General features: G+C 48.4%; 1 protein-coding gene across 2 annotated transcripts in view; it reads left to right on the forward strand.

Annotated features, from left to right (window-relative positions):
- The first annotated feature begins 8,767 nt into the window (after positions 1-8,767).
- The window catches only part of GRB7 (growth factor receptor bound protein 7), a 36,780-nt gene continuing 29,392 nt past the window's right edge, over positions 8,768-16,155 (forward strand). The window contains exons 1-4 of one of the 2 annotated variants that reach the window (XM_075580142.1): positions 8,768-9,091; positions 9,523-9,655; positions 13,528-13,684; positions 15,804-15,925. In XM_075580142.1, the coding sequence (XP_075436257.1) occupies positions 8,916-9,091; positions 9,523-9,655; positions 13,528-13,684; positions 15,804-15,925 (588 nt within the window). In that variant the 5' untranslated portion in view covers positions 8,768-8,915. The remainder of the gene's footprint in view (positions 9,092-9,522; positions 9,656-13,527; positions 13,685-15,803; positions 15,926-16,155) is intronic. The other variant, XM_075580141.1, reaches the window with a different exon arrangement.

Consider the following 16,155-nt stretch of genomic DNA (forward strand, 5'->3'; position numbering starts at 1 on the left):
TCTTCTGGGCGTGTATGTGTATACGGTATTACCTCTCTGGGCGTGTATGTGTATACCGGTATTACCTCTCTGGGCGTGTATGTGTATACCGGTATTACCTCTCTGGGCGTGTATGTGTATACCGGTATTACCTCTCTGGGCGTGTATGTGTATACCGGTATTACCTCTCTGGGCGTGTATGTGTATACGGTATTACCTCTCTGGGCGTGTATGTGTATACCGGTATTACCTCTCTGGGCGTGTATGTGTATACCGGTATTACCTCTCTGGGCGTGTATGTGTATACCGGTATTACCTCTCTGGGCGTGTATGTGTATACCGGTATTACCTCTCTGGGGCGTGTATGTGTATACGGTATTACCTCTCTGGGGCGTGTATGTGTATACCGGTATTACCTCTCTGGGCGTGTATGTGTATACCGGTATTACCTCTCTGGGCGTGTATGTGTATACCGGTATTACCTCTCTGGGCGTGTATGTGTATACCGGTATTACCTCTCTGGGCGTGTATGTGTATACCGGTATTACCTCTCTGGGCGTGTATGTGTATACCGGTATTACCTCTCTGGGTGTGTATGTGTATACCGGTATTACCTCTCTGGGTGTGTATGTGTATACCGGTATTACCTCTCTGGGCGTGTATGTGTATACCGGTATTACCTCTCTGGGCGTGTATGTGTATACCGGTATTACCTCTCTGGGCGTGTATGTGTATACCGGTATTACCTCTCTGGGCGTGTATGTGTATACCGGTATTACCTCTCTGGCGTGTATGTGTATACCGGTATTACCTCTCTGGGCGTGTATGTGTATACCGGTATTACCTCTCTGGGCGTGTATGTGTATACCGGTATTACCTCTCTGGGCGTGTATGTGTATACCGGTATTACCTCTCTGGGCGTGTATGTGTATACCGGTATTACCTCTCTGGGCGTGTATGTGTATACCGGTATTACCTCTCTGGGCGTGTATGTGTATACCGGTATTACCTCTCTGGGCGTGTATGTGTATACCGGTATTACCTCTCTGGGCGTGTATGTGTATACCGGTATTACCTCTCTGGGCGTGTATGTGTATACCGGTATTACCTCTCTGGGCGTGTATGTGTATACCGGTATTACCTCTCTGGGCGTGTATGTGTATACCGGTATTACCTCTCTGGGCGTGTATGTGTATACCGGTATTACCTCTCTGGGCGTGTATGTGTATACCGGTATTACCTCTCTGGGCGTGTATGTGTATACCGGTATTACCTCTCTGGGCGTGTATGTGTATACCGGTATTACCTCTCTGGGCGTGTATGTGTATACCGGTATTACCTCTCTGGGCGTGTATGTGTATACCGGTATTACCTCTCTGGGCGTGTATGTGTATACCGGTATTACCTCTCTGGGCGTGTATGTGTATACCGGTATTACCTCTCTGGGCGTGTATGTGTATACCGGTATTACCTCTCTGGGCGTGTATGTGTATACCGGTATTACCTCTCTGGGCGTGTATGTGTATACCGGTATTACCTCTCTGGGCGTGTATGTGTATACCGGTATTACCTCTCTGGGCGTGTATGTGTATACCGGTATTACCTCTCTGGGCGTGTATGTGTATACCGGTATTACCTCTCTGGGCGTGTATGTGTATACCGGTATTACCTCTCTGGGCGTGTATGTGTATACCGGTATTACCTCTCTGGGCGTGTATGTGTATACCGGTATTACCTCTCTGGGCGTGTATGTGTATACCGGTATTACCTCTCTGGGCGTGTATGTGTATACCGGTATTACCTCTCTGGGCGTGTATGTGTATACCGGTATTACCTCTCTGGGCGTGTATGTGTATACCGGTATTACCTCTCTGGGCTGTGTATGTGTATACCGGTATTACCTCTCTGGGCGTGTATGTGTATACCGGTATTACCTCTCTGGGCGTGTATGTGTATACCGGTATTACCTCTCTGGGCGTGTATGTGTATACCGGTATTACCTCTCTGGGCGTGTATGTGTATACCGGTATTACCTCTCTGGGCGTGTATGTGTATACCGGTATTACCTCTCTGGGCGTGTATGTGTATACCGGTATTACCTCTCTGGGCGTGTATGTGTATACCGGTATTACCTCTCTGGGCGTGTATGTGTATACCGGTATTACCTCTCTGGGCGTGTATGTGTATACCGGTATTACCTCTCTGGGCGTGTATGTGTATACCGGTATTACCTCTCTGGGCGTGTATGTGTATACCGGTATTACCTCTCTGGGCGTGTATGTGTATACCGGTATTACCTCTCTGGGCGTGTATGTGTATACCGGTATTACCTCTCTGGGAGTGTATGTGTATACCGGTATTACCTCTCTGGGCGTGTATGTGTATACCGGTATTACCTCTCTGGGCGTGTATGTGTATACCGGTATTACCTCTCTGGGAGTGTATGTGTATACCGGTATTACCTCTCTGGGCGTGTATGTGTATACCGGTATTACCTCTCTGGGCGTGTATGTGTATACCGGTATTACCTCTCTGGGCGTGTATGTGTATACCGGTATTACCTCTCTGGGCGTGTATGTGTATACCGGTATTACCTCTCTGGGCGTGTATGTGTATACCGGTATTACCTCTCTGGGCGTGTATGTGTATACCGGTATTACCTCTCTGGGCGTGTATGTGTATACCGGTATTACCTCTCTGGGCGTGTATGTGTATACCGGTATTACCTCTCTGGAGTGTATGTGTATACCGGTATTACCTCTCTGGGCGTGTATGTGTATACCGGTATTACCTCTCTGGGCGTGTATGTGTATACCGGTATTACCTCTCTGGGCGTGTATGTGTATACCGGTATTACCTCTCTGGGCGTGTATGTGTATACCGGTATTACCTCTCTGGGCGTGTATGTGTATACCGGTATTACCTCTCTGGGCGTGTATGTGTATACCGGTATTACCTCTCTGGGCGTGTATGTGTATACCGGTATTACCTCTCTGGGCGTGTATGTGTATACCGGTATTACCTCTCTGGGCGTGTATGTGTATACCGGTATTACCTCTCTGGGCGTGTATGTGTATACCGGTATTACCTCTCTGGGCGTGTATGTGTATAACCGGTATTACCTCTCTGGGCGTGTATGTGTATACCGGTATTACCTCTCTGGGCGTGTATGTGTATACCGGTATTACCTCTCTGGGCGTGTATGTGTATACCGGTATTACCTCTCTGGGCGTGTATGTGTATACCGGTATTACCTCTCTGGGCGTGTATGTGTATACCGGTATTACCTCTCTGGGCGTGTATGTGTATACCGGTATTACCTCTCTGGACGTGTATGTGTATACCGGTATTACCTCTCTGGGCGTGTATGTGTATACCGGTATTACCTCTCTGGGCGTGTATGTGTATACCGGTATTACCTCTCTGGGCGTGTATGTGTATACCGGTATTACCTCTCTGGGCGTGTATGTGTATACCGTATTACCCTCTCTGGGCGTGTATGTGTATACCGGTATTACCTCTCTTGGGCGTGTATGTGTATACCGGTATTACCTCTCTGGGCGTGTATGTGTATACCGGTATTACCCTCTCTGGGCGTGTATGTGTATACCGGTATTACCTCTCTGGGCGTGTATGTGTATACCGGTATTACCTCTCTGGGCGTGTATGTGTATACCGGTATTACCTCTCTGGGCGTGTATGTGTATACCGGTATTACCCCTCTGGGCGTGTATGTGTATACCGGTATTACCTCTCTGGACGTGTATGTGTATACCGGTATTACCCTCTCTGGGCGTGTATGTGTATACAGGTATTACCTCTCTGGGTGTGTATGTGTATACCGGTATTACCTCTCTGAACGTGTATGTGTATACCGGTATTACCTCTCTGGGCGTGTATGTGTATACCGGTATTACCTCTCTGGGAGTGTATGTGTATACCGGTATTACCTCTCTGGGCGTGTATGTGTATACCGGTATTACCTCTCTGGGCGTGTATGTGTATACCGGTATTACCTCTCTGGGCGTGTATGTGTATACCGGTATTACCTCTCTGGGCGTGTATGTGTATACCGGTATTACCTCTCTGGGCGTGTATGTGTATACCGGTATTACCCCTCTGGGCGTGTATGTGTATACCGGTATTACCTCTCTGGGCGTGTATGTGTATACCGGTATTACCTCTCTGGGCGTGTATGTGTATACCGGTATTACCTCTCTGGGCGTGTATGTGTATACCGGTATTACCCCTCTGGGCGTGTATGTGTATACCGGTATTACCTCTCTGGACGTGTATGTGTATACCGGTATTACCTCTCTGGGCGTGTATGTGTATACCGGTATTACCTCTCTGGGTGTGTATGTGTATACCGGTATTACCTCTCTGGGTGTGTATGTGTATACCGGTATTACCTCTCTGGGTGTGTATGTGTATACCGGTATTACCTCTCTGGGCGTGTATGTGTATACCGGTATTACCTCTCTGGGCGTGTATATGTATACCGGTATTACCTCTCTGGACGTGTATGTGTATACCGGTATTACCTCTCTGGGCGTGTATGTGTATACCGGTATTACCTCTCTGGACGTGTATGTGTATACCGGTATTACCTCTCTGGGCGTGTATGTGTATACCGGTATTACCTCTCTGGGTGTGTATGTGTATACCGGTATTACCTCTCTGGGTGTGTATGTGTATACCGGTATTACCTCTCTGGGTGTGTATGTGTATACCGGTATTACCTCTCTGGGTGTGTATGTGTATACCGGTATTACCTCTCTGGGCGTGTATGTGTATACCGGTATTACCTCTCTGGGTGTGTATGTGTATACCGGTATTACCTCTCTGGGCGTGTATGTGTATACCGGTATTACCTCTCTGGGCGTGTGTGTGTATACCGGTATTACCTCTCTGGGGGCGTGTATGTGTATACCGGTATTACCTCTCTGGGTGTGTATGTGTATACCGGTATTACCTCTCTGGGCGTGTATGTGTATACCGGTATTACCTCTCTGGGTGTGTATGTGTATACCGGTATTACCTCTCTGGGCGTGTATGTGTATACCGGTATTACCTCTCTGGGCGTGTATGTGTATACCGGTATTACCTCTCTGGGGGTGTATGTGTATACCGGTATTACCTCTCTGGGCGTGTATGTGTATACCGGTATTACCTCTCTGGGCGTGTATGTGTATACCGGTATTACCTCTCTGGGCGTGTATGTGTATACCGGTATTACCTCTCTGGGCGTGTATGTGTATACCGGTATTACCTCTCTGGGCGTGTATGTGTATACCGGTATTACCTCTCTGGGCGTGTATGTGTATACCGGTATTACCTCTCTGGGTGTGTATGTGTATACCGGTATTACCTCTCTGGGCGTGTATGTGTATACCGGTATTACCTCTCTGGGCGTGTATGTGTATACCGGTATTACCTCTCTGGGCGTGTATGTGTATACCGGTATTACCTCTCTGGGCGTGTATGTGTATACCGGTATTACCTCTCTGGGGGTGTATGTGTATACCGGTATTACCTCTCTGGGTGTGTATGTGTATACCGGTATTACCTCTCTGGGCGTGTATGTGTATACCGGTATTACCTCTCTGGGCGTGTATGTGTATACCGGTATTACCTCTCTGGGCGTGTATGTGTATACCGGTATTACCTCTCTGGGTGTGTATGTGTATACCGGTATTACCTCTCTGGGCGTGTATGTGTATACCGGTATTACCTCTCTGGGCGTGTATGTGTATACCGGTATTACCTCTCTGGGCGTGTATGTGTATACTGGTATTACCTCTCTGGGCGTGTATGTGTATACCGGTATTACCTCTCTGGGCGTGTATGTGTATACCGGTATTACCTCTCTGGGCGTGTATGTGTATACCGGTATTACCTCTCTGGGGGTGTATGTGTATACCGGTATTACCTCTCTGGCCGTGTATGTGTATACCGGTATTACCTCTCTGGGCATGTATGTGTATACCGGTATTACCTCTCTGGGCGTGTATGTGTATACCGGTATTACCTCTCTGGGCGTGTATGTGTATACCGGTATTACCTCTCTGGGCGTGTATGTGTATACCGGTATTACCTCTCTGGGCGTGTATGTGTATACCGGTATTATCTCTCTGGGCGTGTATGTGTATACCGGTATTATCTCTCTGGGCGTGTATGTGTATACCGGTATTACCTCTCTGGGCGTGTATGTGTATACCGGTATTATCTCTCTGGGCGTGTATGTGTATACCGGTATTACCTCTCTGGGTGTGTATGTGTATACCGGTATTACCTCTCTGGGCGTGTATGTGTATACCGGTATTACCTCTCTGGGCGTGTATGTGTATACCGGTATTACCTCTCTGGGCGTGTATGTGTATACCGGTATTACCTCTCTGTGCGTGTATGTGTATACCGGTATTACCTCTCTGGGCGTGTGTGTATACCGGTATTACCTCTCTGGACGTGTATGTGTATACCGGTATTACCTCTCTGGACGTGTATGTGTATACCGGTATTACCTCTCTGGGCGTGTATGTGTATACTGGTATTACCTCTCTGGACGTGTATGTGTATACCGGTATTACCTCTCTGGGCGTGTATGTGTATACTGGTATTACCTCTCTGGACGTGTATGTGTATACCGGTATTACCTCTCTGGGCGTGTACGTGTATACCGGTATTACCTCTCTGGGCGCGTGTATGTGTATAACGGTATTACCTCTCTGGGCGCGTGTATGTGTATACCGGTATTATCTCTCTGGGCGCGTGTATGTGTATACCGGTATTACCTCTCTGGGTGTTTACGTGTATACCGGTATTACCTCTCTGGGCGTGTATGTGTATAACGGTATTACCTCTCTGGGCGTGTATGTGTATAACGGTATTACCTCTCTGGGCGCGTCTATGTGTATACCGGTATTACCTCTCTGGGCATGTATGTGTATACCGGTATTACCTCTCTGGGCGTGTATGTGTATACCGGTATTACCTCTCTGGGCGTGTATGTGTATACCGGTATTACCTCTCTGGGTGTGTATGGATATACCGGTATTACCTCTCTGGGCGTGTATGTGTATACCGGTATTACCTCTCTGGGCGTGTATGTGTATACCAGTATTACCTCTCTGGGCGCGTGTATGTGTATACCGGTATTACCTCTCTGGGCGTGTACGTGTATACCGGTATTACCTCTCTGGGCGTGTATGTGTATAACGGTATTACCTCTCTGGGCGCGTGTATGTGTATAACGGTATTACCTCTCTGGGCGCGTGTATGTGTATACCGGTATTACCTCTCTGGGCGCGTGTATGTGTATACCGGTATTACCTCTCTGGGCGTGTACGTGTGTACCGGTATTACCTCTCTGGGCGTGTATGTGTATAGCGGTATTACCTCTCTGGACATGTATGTGTATACCGGTATTACCTCTCTGGGCGTTTAAGTGTATACCGGTATTACCTCTCTGGGCGTGTATGTGTATAACGGTATTACCTCTCTGGGCGTGTATGTGTATAACGGTATTACCTCTCTGGGCGCGTCTATGTGTATACCGGTATTACCTCTCTGGGCGTGTATGTGTATACCGGTATTACCTCTCTGGGCGTGTATGTGTATACCGGTATTACCTCTCTGGGCGTGTATGTGTATACCGGTATTACCTCTCTGGGCGTGTATGTGTATACCGGTATTACCTCTCTGGGCGTGTATGTGTATACCGGTATTACCTCTCTGGGCCTGTATGTGTATACCGGTATTACCTCTCTTGGTGTGTATGTGCATACCGGTATTACCTCTCTGGGCGCGTCTATGTGTATACCGGTATTACCTCTCTGGGCGTGTATGTGTATACCGGTATTACCTCTCTGGGCGTGTATGTGTATACCGGTATTACCTCTCTGGGCGTGTATGTGTATACCGGTATTACCTCTCTGGGCCTGTATGTGTATACCGGTATTACCTCTCTGGGCGTGTATGTGTATACCGGTATTACCTCTCTGGGCGTGTATGTGCATACCGGTATTATCTCTCTGGGCGTGTATGTGTATACCGGTATTACCTCTCTGGGGGTGTACGTGTATACCGGTATTACCTCTCTGGGCGTGTATGTGCATACCGGTATTATCTCTCTGGGCGTGTATGTGTATACCGGTATTACCTCTCTGGGCGTGTATGTGCATACCGGTATTATCTCTCTGGGCGTGTATGTGTATACCGGTATTATCTCTCTGGGCGTGTATGTGTATACCGGTATTACCTCTCTGGGTGTGTATGTGTATACCGGTATTACCTCTCTGGGCGTGTATGTGTATACCGGTATTATCTCTCTGGGCGTGTATGTGCATACCGGTATTATCTCTCTGGGCGTGTATGTGTATACCGGTATTACCTCTCTGGGCGTGTATGTGTATACCGGTATTACCTCTCTGGGCGCGTGTATGTGTATACCGGTATTACCTCTCTGGGCGTGTATGTGTATACCGGTATTACCTCTCTGGGCGTGTATGTGTATACCGGTATTACCTCTCTGGGCGTGTATGTGTATACCGGTGTTACCTCTCTGGGCGTGTATGTGTATACCGGTATTACCTCTCTGGCCGTGTATGTATATACCGGTATTACCTCTCTGGGCGTGTATGTGTATACCGGTATTACCTCTCTGGGCGTGTATGTGTATACCGGTATCACCTCATATCGGTTGCTCCTAATGACTTCAGGAAGACCACCTTGTTGAGTTGGGGATTGTCCTTTGGCGCGGAGCCATTAATCCCGCAAATTTCACCCCTGAGATGACAATCTCCCTTGTGAGAGACTGAAGGGCGATGAGGATGGTTACGTGACCAAAAATAGCCAGTGTTTGGCTTCCCGGGGATTTGTTTGTGACTGCGCTGACCGCGATGTAACGGCCCTTTCTGTCCCATCCAGGGGGTAACATGGATTTGGGGGGCCTGGGGGGCAATCACAGCCCTGCCCTGGACAACCTGTACCAACGGGGGGGCTGCACGAACCGCGGACTCTCGCCCCACAAAGGGACCCCGGAGAAAGCTGACCTGCTGGCCCTAGAGGTGAAGAGGTCACAGCCGCTGCTCATACAAGGCAGTAGGTGGGGGTAAGTGTTCGTGGGCGGGGGTATGGGATCCCCCTATTCCTCAAGCACTTGTGTAAGTGTGTATAGATCTAAATATATATATATATATTATATAGTTCTATAGCCCCCTGGTCGTGATTGGGATAACGTTCATTGACAACAAGGTTAAATGATTTATAAAATGGCATTTAGCCAACAAAAGCAGAAAGGCAAAGGTTGGATTTAATAGGGCTTTACAAAGTCCTCACGTCCCCACTCGCCTGCCTGTACGGCGTGGTGTAGCAGGAGTGCCTGTAAAGTGGATGAACGTGGGTTGAATCCAGCGTCGGCTTCCTTTGATCTTTGGGAGGTCCCTTTTATGGCCCCGTCCCAGGCGCCAATATTAAACTGTAGGGTTGTTGGGAACAGACCACGTGAAAGGAACACCCGCTCACGTATTGTTTATCTGGCAGGAGGCTACGAGAGGACGACTCCCGATCCTCGTCGCTCTCCGACATCCCGAACCCGTTCCCCGAGCTCTGCAGCTCCTCCCCCATCCTCACCAACACCCCGACCAGCCGTTCCCCACAGGAAGGGGGACCCCATGTAAGTCTTGCGACCGCCCTCCAACACACGGCAGCTCTCTCCTTTTCCTACTTTCTTGCCGTTATCCCCTCTCTCTGTTTGTCTCCCCTCCTCCTCTCTTTCTCCCTATGTGCTGATTTAGTTTGTAATGTTCATCTCCCTCTCTCTAGCTCTCTCTCTCTCTCATTATTGGCGTTCATGAAAAGGCCCCTACATTCTCCTCTTACTGTATGTCTCTCTCTCTCTCGTTCTCTCTCTCTCATTAATGGCGTTCATGAAAAGGCCCCTACATTCTCCTCTGGCTGTACATCTCCCTCTCCCTCACCATCTCTCTCCCTCACCATCTCTCTCGCTCTAATTAATGGCGTTCATGAACAGGCCCCTACATTCTCCTCATGTACCTTTTTCTCTCTCTCTCTCGCGCTATCTCTCGCTCTCTCTGTTGCTTGCTATCTTTTCACTGCTCTCTAATGTTCTCATTAACACTCGGATTTCACAACGTTTTTTTATTCTTTCTATTGTCATACTGTTTAATAAGTTTGCATCATTTCTTTCTCTCTGTAGCTCATCTTGCTTCTCTCTATTTCCTCCTCTCCCGATATCCCTGCTCTCGGTACCAGTCTACTGCTTACTCTATTCTCCCTCATTCCTTGCACTTTTTTCATCTTGCTGTCCTTGTTTCTCTGTCCCTTTATCATGTACACCATCACTTCCTTTCTATCTCTTGTATACAATGGATTCTCCCAATGTTCTCCATTCTATCTCTTGTATACAATGGATTCTCCCAACGTTCTCCTTTCTATCTCTTGTATACAATGGATTCTCCCAATGTTCTCCATTCTATCTCTTGTATACAATGGATTTTCCCAATGTTCTCCTTTCTATCTCTTGTATACAATGGATTCTCCCAATATACTCCATTCTATCTCTTGTATACAATGGATTCTCCCAATGTTCTCCATTCTATCTCTTGTATACAATGGATTCTCCCAATGTTCTCCATTCTATCTCTTGTATACAATGGATTCTCCCAACGTTCTCCATTCTATCTCTTGTATACAATGGATTCTCCCAATGTTCTCCATTCTATCTCTTGTATACAATGGATTCTCCCAACGTTCTCCTTTCTATCTCTTGTATACAATGGATTCTCCCAATGTTCTCCATTCTATCTCTTGTATACAATGGATTTTCCCAATGTTCTCCTTTCTATCTCTTGTATACAATGGATTCTCCCAATATACTCCATTCTATCTCTTGTATACAATGGATTCTCCCAATGTACTCCATTCTATCTCTTGTATACAATGGATTCTCCCAATGTTCTCCATTCTATCTCTTGTATACAATGGATTCTCCCAACGTTCTCCATTCTATCTCTTGTATACAATGGATTCTCCCAATGTTCTCCATTCTATCTCTTGTATACAATGGATTCTCCCAATGTTCTCCATTCTATCTCTTGTATACAATGGATTCTCCCAATGTTCTCCATTCTATCTCTTGTATACAATGGATTCTCCCAACGTTCTCCATTCTATCTCTTGTATACAATGGATTCTCCCAATGTTCTCCATTCTTTCTCTTGTATACAATGGATTCTCCCAATGTTCTCCATTCTATCTCTTGTATACAATGGATTCTCCCAATGTTCTCCATTCTATCTCTTGTATACAATGGATTCTCCCAACGTTCTCCATTCTATCTCTTGTATACAATGGATTCTCCCAATATTCTCCTTTCTATCTCTTGTATACAATGGATTCTCCCAACGTTCTCCTTTCTATCTCTTGTATACAATGGATTTTCCCAATGTTCTCCATTCTATCTCTTGTATACAATGGATTCTCCCAATGTTCTCCATTCTATCTCTTGTATACAATAGATTCTCCCAATGTTCTCCATTCTTTCTCTTGTATACAATGGATTCTCCCAATGTTCTCCATTCTATCTCTTGTATACAATGGATTCTCCCAATGTTCTCCATTCTATCTCTTGTATACAATGGATTCTCCCAATGTTCTCCATTCTATCTCTTGTATACAATGGATTCTCCCAATATTCTCCTTTCTATCTCTTGTATACAATGGATTCTCCCAACGTTCTCCTTTCTATCTCTTGTATACAATGGATTCTCCCAACGTTCTCCTTTCTATCTCTTGTATACAATGGATTTTCCCAATGTTCTCCATTCTATCTCTTGTATACAATAGATTCTCCCAATGTTCTCCATTCTTTCTCTTGTATACAATGGAGTCTCCCAATGTTCTCCATTCTATCTCTTGTATACAATGGATTCTCCCAATGTTCTCCATTCTATCTCTTGTATACAATGGATTCTCCCAATGTTCTCCATTCTATCTCTTGTATACAATAGATTCTCCCAATGTTCTCCATTCTTTCTCTTGTATACAATGGATTCTCCCAATGTTCTCCATTCTATCTCTTGTATACAATGGATTCTCCCAATGTTCTCCATTCTATCTCTTGTATACAATAGATTCTCCCAATGTTCTCCATTCTATCTCTTGTATACAATGGATTCTCCCAACGTTCTCCATTCTATCTCTTGTATACAATGGATTTTCCCAATGTTCTCCATTCTATCTCTTGTATACAATGGATTCTCCCAATGTTCTCCATTCTATCTCTTGTATACAATGGATTCTCCCAACGTTCTCCATTCTATCTCTTGTATACAATGGATTCTCCCAACGTTCTCCTTTCTATCTCTTGTATACAATGGATTCTCCCAATGTTCTCCATTCTATCTCTTGTATACAATGGATTCTCCCAACGTTCTCCATTCTATCTCTTGTATACAATGGATTCTCCCAACGTTCTCCATTCTATCTCTTGTATACAATAGATTCTCCCAATGTTCTCCATTCTTTCTCTTGTATACAATGGATTCTCCCAATGTTCTCCATTCTATCTCTTGTATACAATGGATTCTCCCAATGTTCTCCATTCTATCTCTTGTATACAATGGATTCTCCCAATGTTCTCCATTCTATCTCTTGTATACAATGGATTCTCCCAACGTTCTCCATTCTATCTCTTGTATACAATGGATTTTCCCAATGTTCTCCATTCTATCTCTTGTATACAATAGATTCTCCCAATGTTCTCCATTCTATCTCTTGTATACAATAGATTCTCCCAATGTACTCCATTCTTTCTCTTGTATACAATGGATTCTCCCAACGTTCTCCTTTCTATCTCTTGTATACAATGGATTCTCCCAACGTTCTCCTTTCTATCTCTTGTATACAATGGATTCACCCAATGTACTCCAGGTCTCTCACTGGCTACTCTAGACCAGGGGTGGTCAACTTAGGTCCTCAAGCCCCTCCCCGCCCCCCAAAAAGGTCAGGTTTTCAGGATATCTCAGCTTCAGCACAGGTGGCTTAATCAGTCCCTGCTTCAGCACAGGTGGCTCAATCAATCCCCTCTTTGTCACAGGTGGCTCAATCAGTCCCTGTTTTAGCACAGGTTGCTACCTGTGCTGAAGCTGGAGTATCCTGAACACCTGACCTGTTGGGAGGGGGGGGGCTTGAGGACTGGAGTTAAGCCCCCTTGCTCTAGACTTCATCAGGCCATGAAAGATGGGGAATGGATAGCCCGGTGTCAGGTCATAACCTTCTGGTGGAATCGGTAGTTCCAATGTGACCCGTCCCAGCCCGGTGCCTGTAATCGTCCATCGTCCAGCAGAGCGTGTCAGGCCCCTCTTCCAGCAAAGAGAGAGCGACAACATCAACACACACTTTCTAAAACCTTAGGAGAAATCCGGGCAGACGCTGCCAGAATGATCCCCAAGGGGAAGATTTCTATATGCAGATTATTTGATACACGTCTCCATTCCTCCCCCCCCCCCCTCCCCCCGGGAGCAGATGGTGAAGGTGTACAGTGAGGATGGCACATGTCGGTCCCTGGAGGTGACGGCAGGGGCCACAGCGCGGGACTTGTGCGAGATGCTGGTGGAGAGGGCGCACTGCCTGAGTGACGAGAGCTGGTCCCTGGTGGAGCTGCACGTTCACCTGGGGCTCGGTGAGGAGGGGCTCCGGGGTCAGGTTCCTGTGTGGTGCTGTGCGTGTTCACCTGAGGCTCGGTGAGGAGGGGCTCCGGGGTCAGGTTCCTGTGTGATGCTGTGCGTGTTCACCTGAGGCTCGGTGAGGAGGGGCTCCGGGGTCAGGTTCCTGTGTGGTGCTGTGTGTGTTCACCTGAGGCTCGGTGAGGAGGGGCTCCGGGGTCACGTTCCTGTGTGATGCTGTGCGTGTTCACCTGAGGCTCGGTGAGGAGGGGCTCCGGGGTCAGGTTCCTGTGTGGTGCTGTGCGTGTTCACCTGGGGCTCGGTGAGGAGGGCTCCGGGGTCAGGTTCCTGTGTGGTGCTGCATGTGTTCACCTGGGGCTCGGTGAGGAGGGGCTCCGGGGTCAGGTTCCTGTGTGGTGCTGTGCGTGTTCACCTGGGGCTCGGTGAGGAGGGGCTCCGGGGTCAGGTTCCTGTGTGGTGCTGTGAGTGTTCATCTGGGGCTCGGTGAGGAGGGGCTCCGGGGTCAGGTTCCTGTGTGGTGCTGCGTGTGTTCACCTGGGGCTCGGTGAGGAGGGGCTCCGGGGTCAGGTTCCTGTGTGGTGCTGCGCGTTTTCACCTGGGGCTCGGTGAGGAGGGGCTCCGGGGTCAGGTTCCTGTGTGGTGCTGTACGTGTTCACCTGGGGCTCGGTGAGGAGGGGCTCCGGGGTCAGGTTCCTGTGTGGTGCTGTGCGTGTTCATCTGGGGCTCGGTGAGGAGGGGCTCCGGGGTCAGGTTCCTGTGTGGCGCTGTGCGTGTTCACCTGGGGCTCGGTGAGGAGGGGCTCCGGGGTCAGGTTCCTGTGTGGTGCTGTGTGTGTTCACCTGTGGCTCGGTGAGGAGGGGCTCCGGGGTCAGGTTCCTGTGTGGTGCTGTGTGTGTTCACCTGGGGCTCGGTGAGGAGGGGCTCCGGGGTCAGGTTCCTGTGTGGTGCTGCGCGTGTTCACCTGGGGCTCGGTGAGGAGGGGCTCCGGGGTCAGGTTCCTGTGTGGTGCTGCGCGTGTTCACCTGGGGCTCGGTGAGGAGGGGCTCCGGGGTCAGGTTCCTGTGTGGTGCTGTACGTGTTCACCTGGGGCTCAGTGAGGAGGGGCTCCGGGGTCAGGTTCCTGTGTGGTGCTGTGCGTGTTCATCTGGGGCTCGGTGAGGAGGGGCTCCGGGGTCAGGTTCCTGTGTGGTGCTGTGTGTGTTCACCTGTGGCTCGGTGAGGAGGGGCTCCGGGGTCAGGTTCCTGTGTGGTGCTGTGCGTGTTCACCTGGGGCTCGGTGTGGAGGGGCTCCGTGGTCAGGTTCCTTTGTGACGAAATCGGCAGAAGAATTCAAGCCATGAGAACCTGATATACCCACATAAGTGTGTATTTGTTTAGTTAACTGCATGTATTAATGAGTGTCTGAATATTTGTTTACATGGGTGTGAATACGTGTGTGGAGTGTGAGTACACACACACACAAACACACACACACATATATATATAATAAAAATGTCAAGTGAGCACATTCACATGTCTTAGACAGGTCTGCACCCCTGCCTTTCACCATTATCCCCCAGCATGCAGTGCTTCCACCAAACATTAATTGCACAGGAGGGCTGCCGACCTATCAGCGCACAGATGCTACGTCGGCCAATCACAGAGCCAGGGCTCCCCCCTGATTGGGCCAACCAGGGCCGTGGGAGATGGCGCTTGAGGAGTGAGAAATTGAACCGGATCACTGGGGCCTGCTGCGTTAGTTGGGGCTGGGCCCAGTTTGCTTTGTGGGCTGGATGGATAAGTGAAGTAACCACTCGGCTCACAAAGAAGTCATTGGAATACCTGACATTATATATGCATGGGGGAAACCACTGCGACAGAGCACACAGTATCACACAAGTCCGTCCACTGAGCCACGAGAAGATGGATACGAACACGGAAAACCAGAGTATCCATCTTGACTGGTAGGAGCAATGGCTGTGCGTAACCTTTCATATGATACCCACATTTGCCCTTACCATCACATCCTCCATGCCAAGAGGGGTCACTTACATCAACGTTTGGGCAAGTAGTAGTACCACATTGCTTCCTGGCACCTAACCCCCGTCTTCTTCTCCTCCTCCTCCTCCTCCGCAGAGCGCTGCCTTGAAGACCACGAGTCGGTCGTGGAGGTCCAGGGCATGTGGCCCCCGGGAGGAGACAGCAAGCTTATCTTTCGCAAGAACTTCGCCAAGTACGAAATATTCAAGGGATCCCCGGTGAGTTCTGGGGGGAGGCCCAACCCCTGGATGGAGGCAGATACAATGGAGAGTCCGGGTCAGGTCTAGTCAGCTAGTTTGAACAATGGTCCAATTCCTAAAGTACTAGAAGGTCACCATCGTATCTCTACCCTTCGTTCTTCTGTGGTGTAGAGGAGCACGACCTGATTCGCCACGTTCCCGTTCCCAAACCTGGACAGCTCAGTCCCCGGTTGGCGGAATCCGGCAAC

This window comes from Ascaphus truei, chromosome 23 (assembly GCF_040206685.1).
Source record: "Ascaphus truei isolate aAscTru1 chromosome 23, aAscTru1.hap1, whole genome shotgun sequence".
NCBI lineage: Eukaryota > Metazoa > Chordata > Amphibia > Anura > Ascaphidae > Ascaphus > Ascaphus truei.